General features: G+C 31.4%; 2 protein-coding genes across 3 annotated transcripts in view; one reads left to right on the forward strand and one right to left on the reverse strand.

Annotated features, from left to right (window-relative positions):
* Positions 1 to 23,940, forward strand: part of LOC145293953 (uncharacterized) — a 225,614-nt gene that overhangs the window by 94,888 nt on the left and 106,786 nt on the right. For both annotated transcript variants that reach the window (XM_080140820.1, XM_080140819.1), the window contains exon 2: positions 2,869 to 2,927. The gene's annotated coding sequence lies outside the window, so the exon portion shown is untranslated. The remainder of the gene's footprint in view (positions 1 to 2,868; positions 2,928 to 23,940) is intronic.
* On the reverse strand, positions 586 to 20,849 carry LOC145294191 (uncharacterized). The gene is made up of 2 exons (XM_080141301.1): positions 20,749 to 20,849; positions 586 to 1,393 (listed from the first exon to the last, which is right to left on the reverse strand). Exons 1-2 carry the CDS (start codon positions 20,847 to 20,849, stop codon positions 586 to 588), a joined length of 909 nt encoding a protein of 302 aa, XP_079997427.1.

Below are 23,940 nucleotides of genomic sequence, written 5' to 3' on the forward strand. Positions count from 1 at the left end.
ATTTCAATATATGTATTATTATGTAGAATATTTACAAAATGACCACAGCTTCATTTGGTCCAACAGATATCCCGCTCCCCCCAAGTTCATATGAAATTTGGGAAAATGACGTGCGCTGCTGGTTACACTCTGAAACAATAGAAAGGGGTGTGAGTAATTAATATGAGGGGTACAAGTACAATACTATCTATCTCCCTCACCCACGGCGAGTTTTTTGCGGGCATGACAAAAAATTCTGAAGAAAATCTGTTTCAACTATTTACACTGTACAAGTATCAGTGAATTTTACTAGTGCTGGGAGCGCCGGCTGCGCGACCTGTTGCCTGGTTGAGTCTCAGCGATACCGGGGGCATTGTGCGATGCCAGTCGGTGTAAAGCCATGGGAGGCTTTTTGGGGGTTGTGTGTATGGCAGGTATATGAAGCTGTGGAGAGGCCGTATGCGTGGCGTCTACATTCTGCATGGGAAGACCAATATGTGTTGACTCTGCTGTATGTGCAGAGTCTCCAGTTGTCGGTGTGGCCGTGTCTACGGCTCTCTCAGGTGATGGGCCAGGGTTTGCGGGCGCACCAAGGCACTTACCTTCCTAACCTGATGCTGATTCCGGGTTCCTTGCTGGAACGTTAATGGTAGGTTTTCCTAATCCGTTTGAGTGGATGACAGCATCCCTGATGATGGGGCTGACAGACTCAATGATATCTTCATGTGAGGCTGCTTTAAAGGGGGTGAACTTATGAAGATGCTGGCGGTTTCGCAGAGTTAGTCTCCCAGAGCCATCTATCTTCACGACATATTGGTGGAACTGCCTGACCTCTACGATGGTGCCTGTCCTTTCCCAGCGCTTTGGATGATTGCCTATCAGGTTCTGTAAGTAGACATGATCCCCGATACGAAGAGGAAGCAAGGATCGAGTGTGTTCCCTCCATTTCTCATGCTCTCGGGAGTGTCGCTTTGCAAGAGCCGTTTCTCTGTTGATAAGGTTCTCTGTCCATGTCGGATGAGGGCAGTACCAACCCATGGGAATGGGGATAGGGTCACGGATAGGTCTTCCGAAGACTATGAGAGCCGGAGATGCCTTAGTCTCCGGGTCGATTGAGTTCCGATAGATGAGCATGGCACGCTGGAACTTGTCTACATCAATAGACCCACTTGCAGATGTATTGTCCATCAGCATGCGCTTGACAGTCTTTACACCTATCTCAGCTCTGCAGTTGGCGTGAGGGTTGGCGACTGAGGTGAGACGGTGGTGTACACCCCATGAGCGAAGGAATTCCTGCGTCTTTCCAGCTGTGAACTGGGGCCCTCCATCTGAGGTTAACTCTTCAGGTACTCCAAAAGTCACAAAAACGTCCCTGAGGCGCCTGACAAGACCATCTGCACCATTTTCTGTCAGTCTTGTGCATAAGCTGGACCCTTGGTTTAGTGAAAATAGATGAGTAGACACACCTTCCTATGAGCAGACAGGGGAAGGGAACTAGTAGGCGAGTGAAGGTGCAGGCCTCTACTGAGCAGTAGGTCTAATAGTCTTGAAAGGAGGGACTCGACGATCTTCAGGTTACCAATTCCTTCCGGCTCCTAAGAATGCGCTGCTGGTTACACTCTGAAACAATAGAAAGGGGTGTGAGTAATTAATATGAGGGGTACAAGTACAATACTATCTATTTATGACAAGAAATAGAAGAGCATAACAATTAAACCACCCGATAGTAAGCGTGACATGCAAAAGAACACAAAATTAAAAACCATAAAGAGAGTTAATATTTGAGATGAAATAAGAAGCATTTAAAACTATTTAAAAACACCAAAAAATGATGCAGGTTGGTTGCAAAGTAACTGTTATTGGCTATGGTAACATTTATTTGTTGTATATTTGATTTTTTACCACTTTTTAGAATTGCTATGGATTGTAAAACAAATCCCAAATTTTGTTTTGAAAACTTGAATTTTGTCTGGAGAAAGCCTTGAAAAACTTTGAGAAGTTCTTGAAAATCTGTATGAACCCTGTTAAATTTAGACTTTTGTGCAGAACAAGAGATTATGTTGATCTGGTCATGAAAGAATGGATGAGAAGTGCTTGGGTTAGTCGGTGTATAACAGTTAAAATAAATGGGGAAAACCAAGGAAAACATGAACAGAAGTGATATAATGGACTTGCAAGAAAGATATATCAGAGATAAGTTAAAATATAAAGATATAATAAAAAGATAGTTTGGAAATAAGTTTCTAAAAACCCTTTTAATATGTACTTCCAGCATATAAAGCAGACATTATGCTGGATATTATGGTGATGATCGTTACATTGAACAATTAAATATAATTAAATTTTGTAAAATTGAGGGTGATTTTGAGTTATGAAGGTTGTTCCAAAAAGTAGAACCATTTTTTTTTTTTTTAACTCAATGAGTTGAAGAGCTTAAAAGACATGAGTGGTACCATTAAAACAAGCGACTTTTTGTGTTCCAGAATCTATTTTTCTACATAGTCACTACTATTCTCGATACACTTTTACCAGGAATTTAACGTTTCATCTCTGATTCTGATGCACGTTCATATTGAGTTGCTTTCTTAGGGTCTCACACCGTCAATATCTGCAACAACAGAGAGATGAAACTTTCAGGTCATGAATGTATAAATTCAGTCATCATAACAATGCAATTTGCAATCCCTTCCGATCCATTCGGGCAGAATTTAAAAAAAAAATAGGAGGCACTATTTTGGGAACGCTTCCATAATAAAAAAATTCTTGCATCGAAGATTTCAATTATTTGTGCTATAATAGCATAGGAATGGCATTAGAAAAAACGATTGAAAATATGAAATATTTGTGAATATATGTAAGGAAATTCAATTTATTTCTTTTCTATTTCAGGACAAAATGGAAGTATATTACTAATACACACCAAATACCAATGAAAAAAGTGAAAACAGGTAATTTTTTTTTCATATACATTTTTTTCTTTTCTTGTAAAATGGAGTTAGTGTATCACATTGTGTTATTATCATCCAGTTTCGTTAACCCTTATCCTTGGGTTGCCTTTGGCCTTTATAAGTTGTGTCTCATTAATGTTTATAATTAAAAATATATATTTGGAAAATTTTGGGAGTAGTAAAGCATAAGATACTACACCGCCTGTGACCAGTTTTTATTAATTTCTTGATTTGGACATCTTTTTACAAGCATTACGAAGTCATAGAATACATTGTGATATCATAATAGATTTGTTCTCGTGTCTCTCTCTCTCTCTCTCTCTCTCTCTCTCTCTCTCTCTCTCTCTCTGCAGTAGCATAAAATAGAATTTCAAGTCCTATTCAAAATAATTTAATTACAAAATTAAATCCACCCAACATACATTTGGATTTATCCATAACCAAGTCAGCCGTTTTAATTGTTTAATTGTTGGGGGATGAAAGGGGGAGTAATTACTTGGCAACCTTTTGAAACTTAAAAGAAATTTGAAAGCCTTCAAACTTTGGAATTTAAACTGGTTATAATTTCTTAGCAAATCCTTGTATTTGAAACTTTTTGGAAACTGATTATATCCAATAATTGTATAACTAGAGATTAAAACAATATTAATGTAACGAAATTATAGTTTTATGATAATTTTGTTCAATTATAATAATTTAATGACTAAATGAAACCATAATAATTTAACTTTCAAAATATTTTTAAAAAAAAAGCGTAGTTAAGGAGGGTTTTATTTATTTCTGTATGGCAAATAACTCCTGAACAACAAGAATCAACGAGTTTTAATTACATACTGTGTGTGTGTGTGTGTGTGTGTGTGTGTGTGTGTCCCGTCTTCTTTTTCAGACTCTCGGGTCAAGATTTGGGGTGATCAAATAATTTGTTGATATATTTATGTTTCATTGTCATTTTTGGGAATGGGGGTAAATATTTATATTTAAAAAAAAAAATTGATTTAAAAAAAAAAAAAAAAAAAAAGTAAACGTTTTCTTTTTTTTTTTTTTACTAAAGAAGTCTTCTTTTTTTTCATTTCATGCTTGACTCATATTTTTTTAAATATTCCACTTAAAAAAAAAAAAAATTTATTTTTTACAAAGATCCTTAAGAAAAAAAAATCAGCAGGAGCCATTTGTTGAGCCTGAATTTGTCATGCATTTGCTGTGCCTTAATTTTTTTTGTGCACAAATAGTAAAATCGTAATTAAAGAGCAAAATTCAAGTGAAAGAAAAGTGAAAGAAGTGAGCAACATCGGGTATATGCAGCTCTTAAAATATATGGATAGATATTAGTACTTTTGATTTCTAGATCACTTTTTCAGGTGATACGAAGTGATAATAATGTTTGGTGTTATATTTGTGAACTGCATTAGTAGTTACTTAATCATAAATCATTTCACTCTTTCTGTCCACCACCTCCCCATCTTGATTCCATCTTTTTTTTTTTCTCCTCCCTTCCTTTTCCATTTTGTCTTTCTTCATATGGCTGTTTTAAACTCTGCTTTGAGAAATCAATAAGTCTATGGAATTTCTTGGTATTTCTGCTTCAACTCTCATTGCTTGATCTTGGGAAATGTTTCTGAAAATGGTGGCTTGCGAAGAGAAGGCAAGCTTAAGGACATGTTAGCCGATTAGTTGGTTGGCGTTTTCTGTCCATTGTTAGAAGAATTGCGTTTCGAATGGACGCATACTCTTTCAGAGAAATATCCTCACTTTATCTTAATTTCTCATTTAATATCCGCGTTACTTGATGTCTTTATATTTTCTATTCCGTTCAGGTCAGATTTGCTGCTTCATTGATTTTGATACCGAATCATCTTCGATTGTTACTGAGTTACTTCATCACGCTGAGTGTGGAATATTTTATTATGCTTTCGCTATCAATATTAAGATTTGAATAAAACAATGAAATTAGACAAAATAAAGAGATGAATAAAAAAAGGTGAAAACACTAAAACAATACAAATTATATATATATTAGTGTTGGTATGATTAATTGGAATCAGGAATCAGAAAAATTTATGCCTATTTTCCGATGCCAAAAACGTTTCTTTTAATTGTCTTTTTTATTTGATTTTATTTAAAGCAAAATCTTCCACTGACGGTAGTGATGATAAAATATTTATTGATTTTTAAACTACCACTAAAACTAAAATCTATATAGCCCCCCCCCCTCCCTCGTTACAAGTATGTTTTTATGTTTGAGAAAATATATGCACATTTATTTAGCATGTGTTTTTATGGTAATCGAGGGGGGCGGTAACAACTTTATAATTAAATATTTAAAGATTTATACAGAATTGGAATCAGTAATTGTATCGGAATTGGGAATTTATTACAGAATCCGTAATAATATTGGAATCGTCCCATTACTAATATATATATATATATATATATATATATATATATATATATATATATATATATATATATATATATATATATATATATATATAAAATTTATAGAAGGCAATACAATGCGGAAATGTAACTAATCAACATAAACTGAAGCAAATTAAAATAAAACGGTAAAATGAGTTATACAGATTCATTTTTTATTTATATACTAGCATTTCGGCCCCTATTATGACCCCTTAACATTTATTTTTTGGGGCTCAAATCGAGTTATTAAGTTAGATCCATGTTCAAGGTAACTATATTTAAACTTTCAAGTGTTTAGATCCAAAATTTTCGGAGGAGTTTGGTAGAGTTCTCGAAGGTCAAATCGTTGAACTTTGACCCCTTAACAGCCAAATTTCTGGCCGAAAACCGATCACATTGATTTTCCCAAATCTTAGTACCCTGTATATCAAATTTTGAGTCTGTAGACTAAAAATTGACAGAGTTATTGTGTAGGAAAATGTACACATACAGATACACAGACAGACAGACACATTCACTTTTATAGATATATATATATGTGTGTGTGTGTGTATATGTATATATATATAAAAAAGGAACAAACAGTGTTCATCAACGTTTAGTCTTTATTTTGAAACTTCCTCATATATATTTATACCCCCCCCCCTTTTTTTTTTTTTTTACCCCTTTTTTCTTCCTTAATTGTTGCACCACTTCAACATAATTTTGTCTGGGTCATTGTGATATTGCCTTTTCTATTCTAAAAATAACTCAATCACCACTCATCGTTTCTGTTTCTTTATTCGTATTCAAAAAGTTGGCTTCAGCAGAAGCGTCTTAAAATCTCTCGATTTCTTTATTCTACGCACAATTTATCGGTCTTTTAATAATAATATTTTGAACTCCCTCTTTTTTCCTTGTACCTATTTGGTAATTATTTCACGGAATTCTGCATTTTGGATGACATCGAAATATCTTCCAGTAACGCGATTCCTTTAGATTTTTACTTCTGGATACCAAACTTTAATCAACTTTTGTTGGATTTTACCCTAATTGGATATTCTATTCTTCACCCGACCATCCATTCATGTGAAATCATTTTTCTTCTTTTCCCCATTTCCTCTTTTACCATTAAATATTTTGTAAATAAAATTGGATTCCATATTTTGCTAATTCCTACTCTCTGATGAGAAGGAAAGTATTTCTTTCGAAACTCTGTGGATTAAGGACAATCCACTTAATTTGTGTTTCCTTTTCAAAAATTAAATATGTTAACTTTTCTTAAAGTGTTTTAACATGTTTCATTAATTCTTTGTTCTTATATATATATATATATATATATATATATATATATATATATATATATATATATATATAATTTAATGGTTGAAAAGACCAGACAAGACCAATATATATATATATTTTTTTAATAAACATATTTATTTATTAAAGATCTAATTTTCATTTATAAAAGATCCTTCATGAGGAAAATCCAAACAGTATTTTTTTTTCTCATTTTCTTGTGTCATGGTGATGGTAAAGCTAGGCACGTCTTCAAAGGTTGGCGAAATATATATTGCACTTGTCTGGTCTTTTTCAACTGTTACATTTTAACTTTTGAATATCACCTCTTCTTGAATAGTGGATTTCTTATTATTTGTATGTACATATTTAAAAAAAAATTTTTTAATATTTTTTACATTGCATTGTGTTCTTGTATCAGTGTTGTCTGGTGGAAATTTTGAAGTTCTGTATTGTATGATATTTTGGAAAAATTTCCCTTCAGATATGTGCTCGACTTTATTTATATTTAAGTAAACATTGTTAAATATGACAGAATTTTTACTGCTTAATTATACCCCCCTTTTTTTTTTATTTTAAGTCTTATAGTATTTTTTGTGTTCAAATAAAAAAAAACGTATATTCCATATGTATCATCACGGACGTTTTTGATTCTTTGTGAAATCTTCAACAGGTGACAAGAACAAACAAACAAACAAGCTGGAGAATAGAGAATTTCAAAAAACAGCTGAGAACTCCTGTCAGGTAAAATACTAAAAGAACAGACCTGCACTAGGAAAGATAATTTAAATTTTGCAACACCCAGAATTAACATCATAGGATACAATTGTATTATGCTAAGCATTTAAAATGTTTTTATTGGTTTCATACGTTGTGTTCTTCAGCTTTTTTGTTCATTTATTTTTCTCACCTGAAGATAATTCGGCAGAGAATTGAACACGTTCATGATACATATGGAGCATATTTATTTATTTTTTTAACACAAAAGATTATAAGAAAAATTAGAAGGGGGTATAATTAAGTAATGCCATTCTGGTATTTTTAACAGTGTATGCTTAGATGAAAGAATGCTGCCTAAATGCACACTATATATTAGTGGCCTAGCAAGGCCATAGAGGAGACGATAGAAGCAGCAAAACTAAAGCTGGCCTGCTAGGACACTATGTGTGTGTGCGTATATATATATATATATATATATATATAAGCAAATTTGGGCATATTTTATTGGTTTGAAAATATAGGCTCTTTTTTACCAATTATTAAAAAAAAAATTATGCATAAAATAGTATTATAATCTCAAAAAAAGCCTACAAATTTCCATATTGTTTCGTCGCATAGAACCAAAGATATGAGCATTTCAATATTCAATTTGGCTGTGCATACAGATATATCCATATATATATATATATATATATATATATATATATATACACGCACACCACTTTTTTTTTGGCAATTTTATAAGTTCGAAATCTCGGCGACTATTGATCAAAATTTAACAAATAAAGGTTCGTTGATAAGCTAATGACCTGAATTGTGTAGTGGGCTATGTAACATTTGCCCTTAAGGTCACACATTATTATTTAAACAGGTGGGGGATCACTTTGCTATATTAATTTAACGTAAAATGAGCATCCACTTTATGGCCACCTTGGCTATAAAATGGGTGTTTATTTTACGTTAAATTTATATAGAAAAGTGATCCTCCACTTTTTAAAACTATAATTTATTCATAGCATTAAAATTACTTTTTTCCTGGGATTTTAACTGCTTTTTTTGTTTTCAGCACTCTCGAAAACCTATAATAGCAGTAATGTTAAAGGATTTTTTGTGGCCGGAAAGATACTGCACTTTTACCAATATTTCAATCATAGTCATTTGTTTTCCTCGTTTTGCATATGAATTACAAAATATCTGATATTTCCCCAAAATTTGTGGCCTTGATGAAGGGGAGACTAAAACTTGCTGCTATGGTTTCAAATGATCTGAAATAACAAGGGGAGACTTGATTCCAAATATTTCTCATATGGTATATCTCCCCTCTTTGGTTTTTATACATAAAATAAATTTCACAGTGTATATAAAGATTTTTTGATACTGGAGATATTCATAATCGTATCCTATTTCCAAAAGAGGGGAGATATAAGACATGAGAAATATTTGGAATCAAGTCTCCCCTTGCTGATATTCAAGATCATTTGAAACTGTAGCAGCAGGTTTAAGTCTCCCATCTATCAACCCACAGGTCTTGGGGAAATATAAATATTATGAGAGACACAGATATGATTTACAAGCAAAGGAGTTTTCAGACTTAGGACTTATGATTTAAAGTTTCTTTGTTATGTACAGATTTAAAGATTTAAAAACGTCCAATGTATATATATATATATATATATATATATATATTTGGTAAAACTAGTAATTAGTAAAAACCTGAAGAGAGTGCTCAATACTATTGCAGAACAAATATGTGTTTTATTTTTTTATTACCATTTTATCTGTTTGGTTGCATATGTTTCAGATGTTGGACCATGTTTACGATCTAACAGCCTCATCAGACCTTACAGAAGAACTTCAGTAAGGTCTGACGAGGCTGTTAGATCGTAAAAATGGTTCAACATCTGAAACATATGTAACCAAACAGGTAAAACGGTAATATAAAAATATATATATATATATATATATATATATATATATATATATATATAATTTCAATTTTCTTATCATTTGGTCTAGCTCGGGATAGGGCATTCTACTACATGCCAGATATTCACCCGCTATTTTGCACATTCCAACAATGATTCTAACTGTCCCTTTAAATGCAATTGTTTAAATCAATCTGTATTACACTTGGTTTGCCAGGTATTATATATATATATATATATATATATATATATATGTCATCCACATACAGTACTGTTTCGTATCACAACTCATCAATGCAGCTAGACATATACCTTTTCCCAGCCATAGATCGAACCTACAACCTTCATGTTGCCAGTCAGCAGCTCTAACAAATTATATATATATATATATATATATATATATATATAAAATTTGTTTCATTTTACTTCAAAGTTCTCAGAAATCAAGGGGCATACTTCCAAGGGCCTACACTTGATCTATGAGATACTTAGATATTCAATAATTCTATTAAATTTCTTCTTTACATCTCAAACACTGAGTAAGTAGAAAAGTTTAGAACATAATTTTCCTTCTGAATTGATCGTTTAAATGTTATAGTATACCTTTCTTGTGGTCTCTTGGTCTTACTGGATTTCAGGACATGAATTTATCTAGTCTGGTGGAGTATCCCGCTTTGTGCTATTACTTGGACAAAGTGCACCATTCCTTGTAAAAGCTAGTGTAGGTTATCAATACCGAGTAGATCTTATTTGTGCCGTGAATACTATGTTATTTTGAATATTTAGTCAGGGTTTACTTGTAGGGAGAAAAAGGGAAAGACCAACGTAATACAAATTAACACATATGCTGAACTTTTTAGCATTTTGTCTTTATTATCAAAAAGGGTTCATAAAAAATGAATGAAAATGTTGTAAAATAATTACAAAAGATGACATACAGATTGGAGTTTATAAATGAAAGAGGAAAACATTAAGAAAAAAAAGAAATAGCAGACTGAAAAGAGAGAGAAGAAACGGGTGAAATTTCATGCCATTTTCAAATGGGCGAAGAAGAAAAATAAAAAGGTTGAATCATTTTTCTTAAAAACGACACAAGAGAAAGAATTGTACATTTTATAAAGAGAAAAGATTAAATTGACTCCCAAAAATAAGCCAGGTGTCACAAGTTGAAATTAAAAGGAATTTTTTTATATTTACTCATTTTTGCACTTTGAACTTTGGTTTGGTTTATGTCATATCAGCACTTTTTGAGTTATTTAATGCTGAATCAAAAATCTTGACCAAAAAAGTTTTTACGTTTCAAATTTTTATATCTTCAAATAATTATGGTGTTTGTTTTATTTTGTATAGGAAAATTTATATATATATTATTTTTTATTTTTTATTTTTTTTTTAATTTTTTAAATTACATTTTCACCCCAAACAAGGCACATTGCCACTTTGGTGTAGGGGGCTACTATCAGGCGCAACAACTACTGGGGTACTATGTGGGGATTTGGGCAGCAAGATGTCGGTTCACATTACACTTGAACTTCTGCATGTCAGTACAGTTGGGGAAGCAGTGGCCTAGAATGGAATTCCAGAGTTTAGCGGTTCTGGGGAAGAAACTACTGGAGTAGAAAGATCTTTTACATCTAGGGATCTCTACTGTGTGGGGGTGGGATTTAGCTGCCTTTCGCGTTTGTCGAGGGTGTCTACGTCGTGGGGGCACAAGTGTTTGCAGTTCGGCAGAGCATTCACCAGTAAAATACTTGTAGAACAGGTAGAGGGATGCAACATTACGCCGATGGGACAGAGGCTGAAGCTTAGATGCCAGTTCAGAGCCTATCAGATTTGCGACTCTCTTTTGAACCTTGTCTAAAAGCAAGAGACTAGTAGCAGATGCACCCGCCCAAACGTGACAGCAATACTCCATACATGGGCGAATGGTGGCCTTATAGAGGTACAGGATACTTTCGGGTGTTAGTAGTTTTCTAGCACAGTAGAGAGAGCCTACCTTCTTCGCAGCGGCCCTGGCAACGCTTTCAATGTAATTGTTCCAACTCATGTTTCCTGTGAACGTTAGGCCAAGGAGTTTGAAAGATGTACTCTCAGATAAAGAGTCACTGGCCATTGCTATTGGTGACAGAGAAGGTTTCTTGTAATTATTGAAGGAAACCAGTTTAGTCTTAGCAGCATTGAATGTGACCATCCATTTTTGTCCCCATTCAAATACAGATTGGAGGTCCTCCTAGTGTTTTTGCCATTTCTTTAGATATATGTTCATTTGTTTTCCTGTCATGCCTGTTATAGTGTGGTGTCATCAGCATATATACCCATCTTGGAGGCAATTTTTGCAGGGAGGTCATTAATGAATATTAGGAACAATAGAGGTCCAAGGATAGACCCCTGAGGCACTCCCGCATTTATATCTTTTTAAAACATGATTGAGTTTTGTAAATGAGAGAATAAAATTAAAATTTGGTGCATTTTAGGTCAGAAAGCCAATGTCTCCAGACAACATTATCTGGTAACACTATAAAAACTAGCCTGGTTTGTGATACCTACTTATATATAATTAAATCAAAATTGTATTTTATCTATTGTTTACTTTGTTGTGACCGTTGTCACATTGACACTTTTTTAGTTATTTTATACTGGAACAAATTTCTATTGTATACTATTAATTGAACATAAGTTGTGATATTACTGGGTTACATGTGGGAGGGGGTATGTGGTTCATTAGTATTTCGGCAGTATTAATGCATAATTGGAAATAATGAAACTGATGGGATTTGAATTTGCTACAGCTAATTCCATAGTGTTTGACATTCTCCATCACATCATTGTTGCATCCTCATCATTATTGCACAAGTGCTTAAATAAATTTTTGAGGCAGAGTTCTATATGTTAGAGATATTAAATATCCATATATATGTCAATAGATGAAAAGGATTAAGACACAGATATTACTTTTGTTTTGATTTAAACATCATTTATTTAAAAAGATATGAATTTTTGCATCCCAATTTTGAGCAGCATCAAGTTGATCTCATAATCTAAAAGTTCTTTGAGTAAAAAAATCTTTTGACAATTTTAGAGCTTCCTGACTTCTGAACTTCAAAAAAAAAACAAACTATTTTTATTGTATAGGGGTGTGATCTTTATCAGTTTTACATTTCTTTTCGCCCCAGCTGTGTTAGATGTATTGATCATCTAATGATTATGGTTGAAGCAGAGATGAACTATTGAAAAAGTCGAAATTAAACTCATTGAGAAAAAATAATTTTTTTTTAACTCTAGCCGGGTGAAATCAATAAGACCAATTCAATTCTTTTAGTATTTGAACAGATTGTCTTCTATACAGTTGCACTGGTATTGACTCAATGGATTATCTAATTAATAAAACAATCGCTCTTTCAGGATTTACTGAAAGAGGGCTTGTAGTTAATGAAGAAATTTATGATTATGGTGAGAATTCTCTCCTTTCTTTTCTTGTTTATCATGTATTGTACAATTGGATTATTTGTCATGTATTGTACAATTGGATTATTTATCATGTATTGTACAATTGGATTATTTATCATGTATTGTACAATTGGATTATTTATCATGTATTGTACAATTGGATTATTTATCATGTATTGTACAATTGGATTATTTATCATGTATTGTACAATTAAATTATTTATCATGTATTGTACAATTGGATTATTTATCATGTATTGTACAATTGGATTATTTATCATGTATTGTACAATTGGATTATTTATCATGTATTGTACAATTGCATTATCATGCATTGTACAATTGGATTATTTATCATGCATTGTACAATTGGATTATTTATCATGCATTGTACAATTGGATTATTTATCATGCATTGTACAATTGGATTATTTGTCATGCATTGTACAATTGGATTATTTGTCATGTATTGTACAATTGGATTATTTGTCATGTATTGTACAATTGGATTATTTGTCATGTATTGTACAATTGGATTATTTGTCATGTATTGTACAATTGGATTATTTGTCATGTATTGTACAATTGGATTATTTGTCATGTATTGTACAGTTGGATTATTTGTCATGTATTGTACAATTGGATTATTTATCATGTATTGTACAATTGGATTATTTATCATGTATTGTACAATTGGATTATTTATCATGTATTGTACAATTGGATTATTTATCATGTATTGTACAATTGGATTATTTATCATGTATTGTACAATTGGATTATTTATCATGTATTGTACAATTGGATTATTTGTCATGTATTGTACAATTGGATTATTTGTCATGTATTGTACAATTGGATTATTTGTCATGTATTGTACAATTGGATTATTTGTCATGTATTGTACAATTGGATTATTTGTCATGTATTGTACAATTGGATTATTTGTCATGTATTGTACAATTGGATTATTTGTCATGTATTGTACAATTGGATTATTTGTCATGTATTGTACAATTGGATTATTTATCATGTATTGTACAATTGGATTATTTATCATGTATTGTACAATTGCATTATCATGCATTGTACAATTGGATTATTTATCATGCATTGTACAATTGGATTATTTATCATGCATTGTACAATTGGATTATTTATCATGCATTGTACAATTGGATTATTTATCATGCATTGTACAATTGGATTATTTGTCATGTATTGTACAATTGGATTATTTGTCATGTATTGTACAATTGGATTATTTGTCATGTATTGTACAATTGGATTATTTGTCATGTATTGTACAATTGGATTATTTGTCATGTATTGTACAATTGGATTATTTGTCATGTATTGTACAATTGGATTATTTGTCATGTATTGTACAATTGGATTATTTGTCATGTATTGTACAGTTGGATTATTTGTCATGTATTGTACAGTTGGATTATTTGTCATGTATTGTACAATTGGATTATTTATCATGTATTGTACAATTGGATTATTTATCATGTATTGTACAATTGGATTATTTATCATGTATTGTACAATTGGATTATTTATCATGTATTGTACAATTGGATTATTTATCATGTATTGTACAATTGGATTATTTATCATGTATTGTACAATTGGATTATTTATCATGTATTGTACAATTGGATTATTTATCATGTATTGTACAATTGGATTATTTATCATGTATTGTACAATTGCATTATTTATCATGTATTGTACAATTGCATTATTTATCATGTATTGTAGAATTGGATTAGCAATTCTTCTCATTCTTACAGGTATTTATATTTTTATGGAGAAAAACTAAACAAATTTCATTTTCCACATTTTTATTGAAAGAAAAAAAAATAACAAGAGTTCTCATTTTAAATGTCGTGTTTTGATTACTATTCTTTCTGGCCTTCTTCAGTTATTTATTATACTTAGTAACCTGGAGATGACATCTATGTAAGTCATGATATATCCAAACAGTCGTGTAAGATGGTCCAATGGTAGGAGGTCAGGCTCCTTACCATGAGGTCCTGATTTCGAATCTTGCTAGATAGATTCAGCGACTCTGATGAGTTGTAGACGATGAAACATGTGCCCATGGATAATTATATTTTAAAAACTTAGTAACCTGGAAATTTAAAATTATTTTAGAGATGGGAAATTGTTAGGGGGGGGGGGGCTTACTCCAGACTTGGTTTTAAAATAGCAATTTTGATGGTTTCTGGAAAAAAAAAAAAGAAGAAAAAAAAAAAAACTGACTCGCCTTTATTTAATCTACAAAGAAGTTTACCAGTTCAACTGTAAATAATGTAACTTACCAGATGTCTTTACTAAATTTTCCGAAATGGTTAACACCTTAATTCCTTACATCAGTGGTTGGAAATATATTGCAAAAATATGACTCCATTCCAAGGTCAGTTAAAAAGCGGGGGAGGGGGATGAGGAGTGGCATTCCGACTCTTGTAAAAATTACTGACTTTATTTAATCTGTAATAACAGTTAACCTGTTTGACTCAGTTGGCCTTTGACTGGGAGCAAGGTGTGGTATCTATTCCAATGCTGCACTTTATCTTTTCTTCCCTCGATCAGTGAAGAGAAATCCTCTTAGACTGAGGCAATTTTTATTTTTGTCCTAATCCAGAGTGCTCCTTTTTAGAATGCTGGAGTTTCCCCGCATTAAAAACCCACCACCCATTGCTCATTAATCTATATGGCATAATCACGTTGACACACCGGTTGCTATCAGATCACTGAAGTTAAGCAGTGATGAGCCTGGCCAGTACTAGATGGGTGATTATTTCGAACTTCCAGGTACTGTCCGAGTCTCTCCACTTATCTCGGCATTGTTTCCAGTCGTCCTGGACTCCTCCTTGCCATTGGACTCAAGTAGTGCTGATTCAGCTGATTCAGAGAGGCGTAATTGGGGATTGCACAACCCTTACCACACAATTACACGCGCAGCTGCCCCTACAAGGGGTATCCTTTGTCTTTCGGGACTGAACGGAGGCATCGTAAAAACCCACCTTTTTCCAAAGTCTGTTCTCATATGGAGGCAAGTAAATAGGGACTCTAAATAATCTAAATAACAAGCCTCTTCCTCAAAATTTCAGAAAATATAAAAAATATTCTCTGCTATTTGGAAAATGTGTTTACTCTAAAATAATAAATGACAAAACAAACGGAAAAAATACTTCTAACGAATGTTAGGGAAACCAAAGATGGTACAAAATGACCTATACGATTGATATGCTGGTAAACAAAATAATCTCCATCTGAAATTTGAAATTTTCTGAAAAATAACAAAATAAGTGTTCAAAGAAAATTAATATTGAATTTTTTTTCTCAACTTTTGTGTGTGGGTGTGTCCATGTACTAGCTGGAAGACTTGATGTCACCCAGGATTGAATTAGGATCGATGAATGTTCCACACTATCAGTACATCAAAATTGGTGCAATTGCCCATTTTTTTCAATCAAATCGAGAGATTGTCTGCTCTAGTCGGAGACCCACCATGAGGTACCGGGAGGAACTTTACATACCTCCTCATGTAATACATTGTAGTCTAGATTGCACTGTAGAGAATCTACTGTTGATTTTATAAGATTTTTATATAATGGCTTGAATTAAAGTTTAAAATGCAAAAATCAAGCATTATAGTTCAGTTGTGCTCTAAACAGAAATATTCATTTCGAACACGTCCCTGTCATATCAAAGAACCTATTGCTTTTATACGCCAGGCCCTTCTACTTGTGTGGTAATAAAACTTCTTAAATGCACTTGTGATGTTAGGCTGTATAAGGGTGTTAAATCAGACTGTTCCTTCTTTAATCGGGTTTTTTATGATTATCGATTTATCATACTTATTTGTGGGCATTCTGATATAAAACCTATCTAAGGACATATCCTAGACATATAAAGTATGTATGTGTGAAATTAAAAAAAAAAATTTTTTAAATCGGCCAAGCCATTTCAGAGTTCATAGGGAATGAATTCACACACAGATGCACACATACAAAAAAAAATAATGGATATCTTTTTATATATAGAAAGAGATAACCTCATAGTTTTTAGTCATGCTCAAATTTTAAGTTTATGTATTACATACAGACGACTGAAGAAGTTTAATCTCAAAATATAAAAGTCGTGAAAACCCTGATTAAACCTAACTGTATGACTTTAGTTATTAATTATTTTTTTAATTAACTTAATTATTACATAAAAGGTCAGTTAATCTTTATAATGTAAAGGCCATGGACTCATTTGATTGCAGTTATTGTTCTGTAAATGTTTCCGTCATATTTATAACATTCTAAAAATTCAAATCTTGCCAAAATACTGTCGTTTTTATCAGGGAATTACTTAAAACTAGCAAAACATTTTGTTTACATTCTTTAAGCACATCCATCTATTAATAGTATTATTATTGTTATTACTATTAGTAGTAGTACTATTATGCTAAATGTGAGTTAATCAACATTTGTTTTCCTAGGACTTTTTACTATGTAGTTGAATCACAAAATACATGCTAAAATATTCCTCAGTTCTGGGATTGAGTTTAAAAAAAAACCCATATATTTTAATAGTCCTAATTTGCCACAATTTAAAATTAATTCATGAATTGATTCACCTCTTAACGATTTATCACTTTCTACCTCTCTCACACGCACACACACACACATATATATATATATATATATATATATATGTGTATATATATATATATATATATATATATATGATTTTTTTAAAAATAGATCCTGGCCCTTTTTTTCCTCATTTCTAACAACCGATTGTGTTTTGTATATTTCTGAGCATAAATCTGTTTTGATGAGAAAGTGATACAAAATTCAATTTGTAAAATTCTACGTTTGAAGTCGGTGATTATTTAATGGTACATTTACTATGAAAGTGGTATGGTATAGTGGTTGTAGACGCTGACTTCATGCTTATATGCCGAGTTGGAATTTTTTCGGAGCTACTGGATTCGTGGGGCTTGGTTGTGCAACTAGTTTAGAAGGAAAATGTTGAAACAACACCAACTGTTTATCCTGGCATTGATTTGAGTCTTCTTGAATTTCACCTTGCCAAGCTATGTTGGTTAAGGAAAGTGTAGCTGGAGATTGTACAACCCTTGCTTCTTTATAAATTGCTTGTGCAGGTATCTTTACAGAAGGTCTCCATTGTCTTGCAAGATATAAATTTTTTTATTATTATTTTTTTATTTTTACGGTATAGAGCATGAAGCCACGATGTAAGGAGCTAAAAATACTACTTTACGGTCAACAGCTAAATATAAATGTTAGATGGATAGATTCCGACCCAGAAAACAGCAATTCTTCCTCCTTTGTCAGAAACATTGCTCATGAAATATAAGGACAAAGACAAAATAAGGGAAACGAAAGTTACAAGGCTGCCAAAAGTAAACTTGAGCTTTATTTTCTATTCATTAACTTGGAACATTCAATAGGAAATTCTCTTGGCGATTTTCTATAACAGTAGTTCTTTTTTTTCTTTTTTTTTATCCACAGACATAAAGATATTATAAAAACTAAATATTAATTTATTTTTGTATTTTTTTTTACATTTACATTTATGTAACAATCTTGTTAAATGTAAAAACCAATGTTATTTGACATCATGTCTCTTTTTTTTAAAATAATATTCCGCGTTTTTGTTAGAAAACATCTGGACACAAAATCTCCATTATAGTAAGGATTAACCTATATACAAGAAGGATTAAAACACTTTGTCTTTAACAAACATTCAAATAATCCTTATATCCATCCAATCCTAATCTTTCAAATTGCCTCTTACTTTTTTAATGCATAATCATTTTGTTTTCCTGCATTTCCATCTAATTTTCATGCTTTGTTTTCAAAGCAAACCACTCGCTCCCAGAGATGGGTGAGGTGTCTGGGGAGTTAGCTAGGAAAAAAAACAACAAAAAAACAAACTCTTTGAGTTTATTTCAAAAACCCACTCCTGACTTCCCACCTGGTCTTATCTACAAATTAATAAATATCTGTTATATTATATAAGGGTCAAATGTCTATATGTCCAGCTAAAATTTGAAAAATACACAACAAACCTTCACAAAGTGAGTATTTTTTTAATTGGCATAATCCCGAATGTATAATATCTAAAATTTAAAGAAAAAGATTCATTGTTGAGGGAGGGTGGGGAGTCAAATGGCAATTTATATCATTTGATGTCATCAAAAGAGAAAGGTATCTTTTAATGTTATTATGTACTGTTTTTCAGCCACTAATTAAAGGGAAATAATATATTTAAGATTTTTTTTCTTTTCACAGAATTATTTTCCTTATGCAAACTCGAGTTGTGCGTGTCCAGAGATAGGAATTGGCTGGGTGAAGAAAAACGAGGGGAAGGTGATGCGAAAGAAAGAGGAATAGAAGTTATGTTACACTCCTCACCCCCCCCCCCTCTCTCTCTCTCTCTCTCTCTCTGGCAATGCTGAGTAGCTCTGTTAGTCTAAAATAAACTTGAATTTAAAAAGACTGAAAAAATAAAGTTCTACAAAATTTATATTATTTACATATTTTAAACAGTTATCCTTATTTTATTTATTGTTATGGTCACAATGGCTTATCCATTGAATGCTCTGGTCTTCTTCAGATGTGCTTTATCCTAAGTGATAACCTTTATTAAATGAACTGAGGTAAACTGACCTGATTGTGTGTTCTATTATGTTTTACTGATCTTCTATTAGTTAAGTTCCTTTATTAGGGATTGAACTTGCAACCTCCAAGTAGAATTCACTCTAGAAGATCTCATGACTAACTATACTTGACTATTATTGTTAGTTTAGTCAGCTAAAAAAAAAACACACACACAAACCTTCTCAATGATGACTCCTGGCTTTTGGAGTTAAAAAAAAAAAAAAAAAAAAAAAAAAAAAAACTCTGATTCTTGCTATAGTTATTTTCTGTCTTGTACATATATTGCTGAGTTCCTAAGCTTTCTATTACATATGGTCACTGAATTTTTTTTTTCTTTTAATTCATTTTATTTTATTTTTTCAATGTGAAATTTCAAAAGCCACACAAGTTATTACCATTGTCTGCAATTGATAAGATTAAAGTTTTAAATCTCAAAATGCATAACATTTTCTTCTTCTTTTTTTGCTGATCGAATATTGATTACTTATAAATATACTTCATTTATTCATTTTCTAATGAGATTGGTCTTTGTCTTTGTTCAGTTTATTTTCGGATATTTATGGTGGATGCTTATTTATTTTCATCCATAGTTAAAGCCAATGTATAAAAATTTGGAATATAAATTGAGAACGATATTTTATAACATGACTAAACTTGTCCGCATGGATAATATTATTTTTGCCATTCAGTATTTCCTCATGCATATTCAGTTGGATTCTTTTTGTTTTTTGTTTCTTGTATAAATGAAATGATTTTATTTACACATGTGTCTAGTATCGATCTTCCCTTCCTTCTTATTGACATGATTTAAAAAAAAATCTTTAGTAGTTTCATGTACAGTTTTTTTGGGTTTTTTTCGAAGCACTATCATTTTTAAAAATGTTATTGTATTTCAAGTATAATGGCACATTGAAAGAAAACATATTAATATTAATATTTTACCTTTTATAGTAAATAAAAAATGTTTACTATATATATATATATATATATATATATATATCATCTACAAACGGCTGTTTATGTATGTAATGCTCTGTCTGAAAAAGCATCGGATACTGTATATAAATAAGGACAAAATTTGGACCAGTCTTAAAAGCTGATACTCATAGCTGTATATTGATGTATGTATATATATATATATATATATATATATATATATTATAAGATGGTCAACATCATAGAAATTTGGAATATAGACTTTTGGCATTTATTTTTATATTTTATATGCTCTATAATTACATTGAGCTTCATAAATAAAGGTGAAATATAATTGAAAAAAAAATCATATTTGCACTGTATAATTCTTTATATCTCCAGACATTAGTGTTTCATGCTTACACAATCATCAGTTTAGGAGTAACAATTCCTGCAGGTCGAGAGGTTCGAACCCAGCCACCTTTTGTTCCATTTGCAAAGCCTTTACTACAAACACTCACCATGGGAATGAGAGGAATTAAGAACCATTAAATGCCGAATTCAGGCGAATATATTAAACAGTAGTTCAGGTTAAGTGTGTATTCAGACGGTAGAAAATCCAGAATTTATATAATAGTGCTTAATAATAGATGGAACTATTTGTATCAATATTTTTATTTATATAAACATGTATAAAAGCGATACTGACATGACAATGTTTCAATCTATAGTCATAAAAACTATGATCTCTTCAGGTAGAGGTTTGTCTTTTGTTTAGTTGTTCATATTGAAGAATATGAACAATTGAAGAAAAGAGAGCCTTTTTTGCCTGAGTAGATGGAAACATTCTCATGTCAGCGTTACTTTTGTACATGTTTGCATAAATTAATATATATATAAATTTAAATTCCTTTAAATTCACAAAAAAAGTTTAGTTTAATAGCTCGGTGTTTTATTGAAATATAATTTAATAAATAGTCCAAATTTGTCTCAAAAAATATTTTTATTCATCAAGCAGTCGATTCTGCCCATTTTCAAAGCAACAAGAGAAAATGTGTTTTGGACATGAAGAGAAACAATTAATGAATAAATTTTTCTTTTCAAACAAATTCAGAACATTTATTGATTAGTTATAGTAATTATATAAAGAGAGAAGAATGCTCTATATCTGTATGTAGATAAATTTATTAAATCTCAACACTAACGTACTGTACTTACAATAACCCTTATCCCTGAGTGGCTTCCGGGCCTTGATAAGTGGTGACCACCTTGTAAAAAAAAAAAAAAAAAAAAAAAATGGAGTCATCTTAAGTCATCTAATGGTGACTTAAAGGTGACTTCAATTATACTCTGACCCAGAGTGGGAGTACCTGTTAGGATTCCATCTCTCCTTTTAACACAATGTATCATTTGATTATTTAAATAACGAATAATAAAAAAAGTACCGTAGAATCAATTAATCTGCTAACAATTCATATACAAATTACACATTTACAGCATAAATAAACATTCTATTAAAAACTTGGAGCATAACAGCTTCTACCAAAATGATTAGATTCTGCACAAAATAATCCATTAATCCAAAAAGGGTTGATATGCCAACCAACTTGTGTTGGAAAGATTAATCTGAATTGGGAAAATCAGAACATTTTTTTATGTATCTAAAACGGTATCGGAATCAGAAAAATTTTCTGCCTATTTCCTCGATGCCAAAAATGATTCTTCTCATTGTTTTTTTTTTTTTTTTTTTTTTTTTTTTTGTTTAAAATTTAATTTTCCATTATTTGTACTAATGATAAATATTTATTGATTTTAAACTATCAGTAAAATTAAAATCGTTACCCCCCCCCTCCTCCCCAGTGAATTTTTATGTTTGGGAAAATATATGCACATATTATATGGGTTTTACAGTAATAAAAAAGAAAATAAAGAAAATGATTCTATAGCTAAATATTTAGAGATTTTAAAAGAATCGGAATCGGGAATGTAGAACAGAATCAGTAATTATATGGTAATGTAGAAAATGACCACTCCCCCCCAGGTTTTTGTTTAAAAAAAAAACTTTTCTCCCTTTTTTCATTTGTACCCTCTTCTTTCTCTATTTATCTTTCATGTGCATATCCCCCCCCCCCCGATCTTTTCCTTGACCTTCACTCCCCACAGACCTTTCCCTCCCTTGACCCTTTACCCCCTCTCTCTATCTTTGACTCCCTTTTTAAGTTGTAAGCACGGCAATGCTTGCCTTAATCCTTGATTGCTAACAATTTTTTTTTTAAGATCAAGTTCTTAAAACAAAATTAAAAAATATATAAAGTTGGGTATTTAACATTTTTTCACCATTTAAAGAAAAAGGAAAAAAAAAAGAAATTAAAAAAAAAATCTGTGTTTAACAGTGACAATGTGTAAACATCTCATATTGCTATGAAACAGCACTAACATGTTTTGTCCTGATTGGCTATTTTCAGATCAGCAAACTTTAAGCATTTTAGTATTTTCATTTTTAACAACTTTTATCACAACAAAATATTATACGCAAAGAAACAAAAAAATGACACAAGCTAAGCAAAACTGTTGGAATTAAGGGTAAACTGAGAGGGTAGTCATTAGAGTAATCAAACACTTTGTCTACATTTTTTGGTCCAAATGCAATCATTAGAAAATTAGTTCTATTTTGTTTTCCACTATTTGAGAAGTGTGCATATATGACCCCCCCTCCCCGGTTTAAGTAACTGATAATTTTTTTTTTTTAGCCAAAATGATTTGAAATAATGATGGCAGTCGAAATTGGTTCTATACAAGATGAAACTATTTTTACTGTTTATGGGAAATTGTGTAAAGATATCACAGCCATTTTACAGTACAGACGGCAAAGTGAAAAAGTGTTTAAAAAAAAAAACAAAAACAAAAAAAAAACAAATATATAACACGGGGCTCCACGGACAAATTTATCTTTAGTTGACCTTTGACAACTAAATATTTTCGTTTACTAGTCAAATAGAAAAGTTATTAGCCAAATCCACATGATTTTTAGAATATGACATCTTTGTTCTGTGACGAGTATGTACATCATAAAGATTTTTCTGTTTTTTTTTTTTCTGTTTAATGAGTGTAATTATACAACAAATTTTATGTTGATAGTTGAAGGTATGAACATTCTAATTTCTTCAGATATTTTTTAACAGCCTTCATTAAAAAAAAAAAAAAAAGGAGCATATTGTTCTATTAAACTTTTATTGTTTAAATGATTTAACTTTGTTCGTTTTATTAAAACAAAAGATATTTTTCACTCAGTGAGCTTTGGAAGATTGTCAGTGAAAGAAATACAATCGCCAAAAAATAAGTGTTTCATTATTTCTAGTCGCCACTTTGAAAAATCTCTTGCAAATGCGACTGTTTCACTCGCAATGTAGAGCTCTGTAACAAATAAGTGTTAGCAAAGGCAAGGTCGGTTACTCTTCTACCTACTTATAATTGTTCAAAAATCAAATAATTAAGCAAAATACTGATAGAATATTACATTTTAGCTTGATTGATGAGATTTATTGAATAGGTTCCTATTGGTATTTTGTTTAATTTTCAATTTTTTGAGCGATTATCAAGACTCCCCAGATGACT

The sequence above is a fragment of the Euprymna scolopes genome, chromosome 15 (assembly GCF_053919585.1).
Source record: "Euprymna scolopes isolate OS-2025 chromosome 15, ASM5391958v1, whole genome shotgun sequence".
NCBI classification, from domain to species: Eukaryota; Metazoa; Mollusca; class Cephalopoda; order Sepiida; family Sepiolidae; genus Euprymna; species Euprymna scolopes.

Excerpts from the sequence above, each read along its gene's own strand:
- LOC145294191 (XM_080141301.1), bottom strand. The coding sequence starts at position 20,849 with ATGGTGAGTGTTTGTAGTAAAGGCTTTGCAAATGGAACAAAAGGTGGC. Across the intron at positions 1,394-20,748 it reads ACTCCTAAACTGATGATTGT|ACTGACAGAAAATGGTGCAG; the intron begins GTAAGCATGAAA and ends CTTATGCACAAG.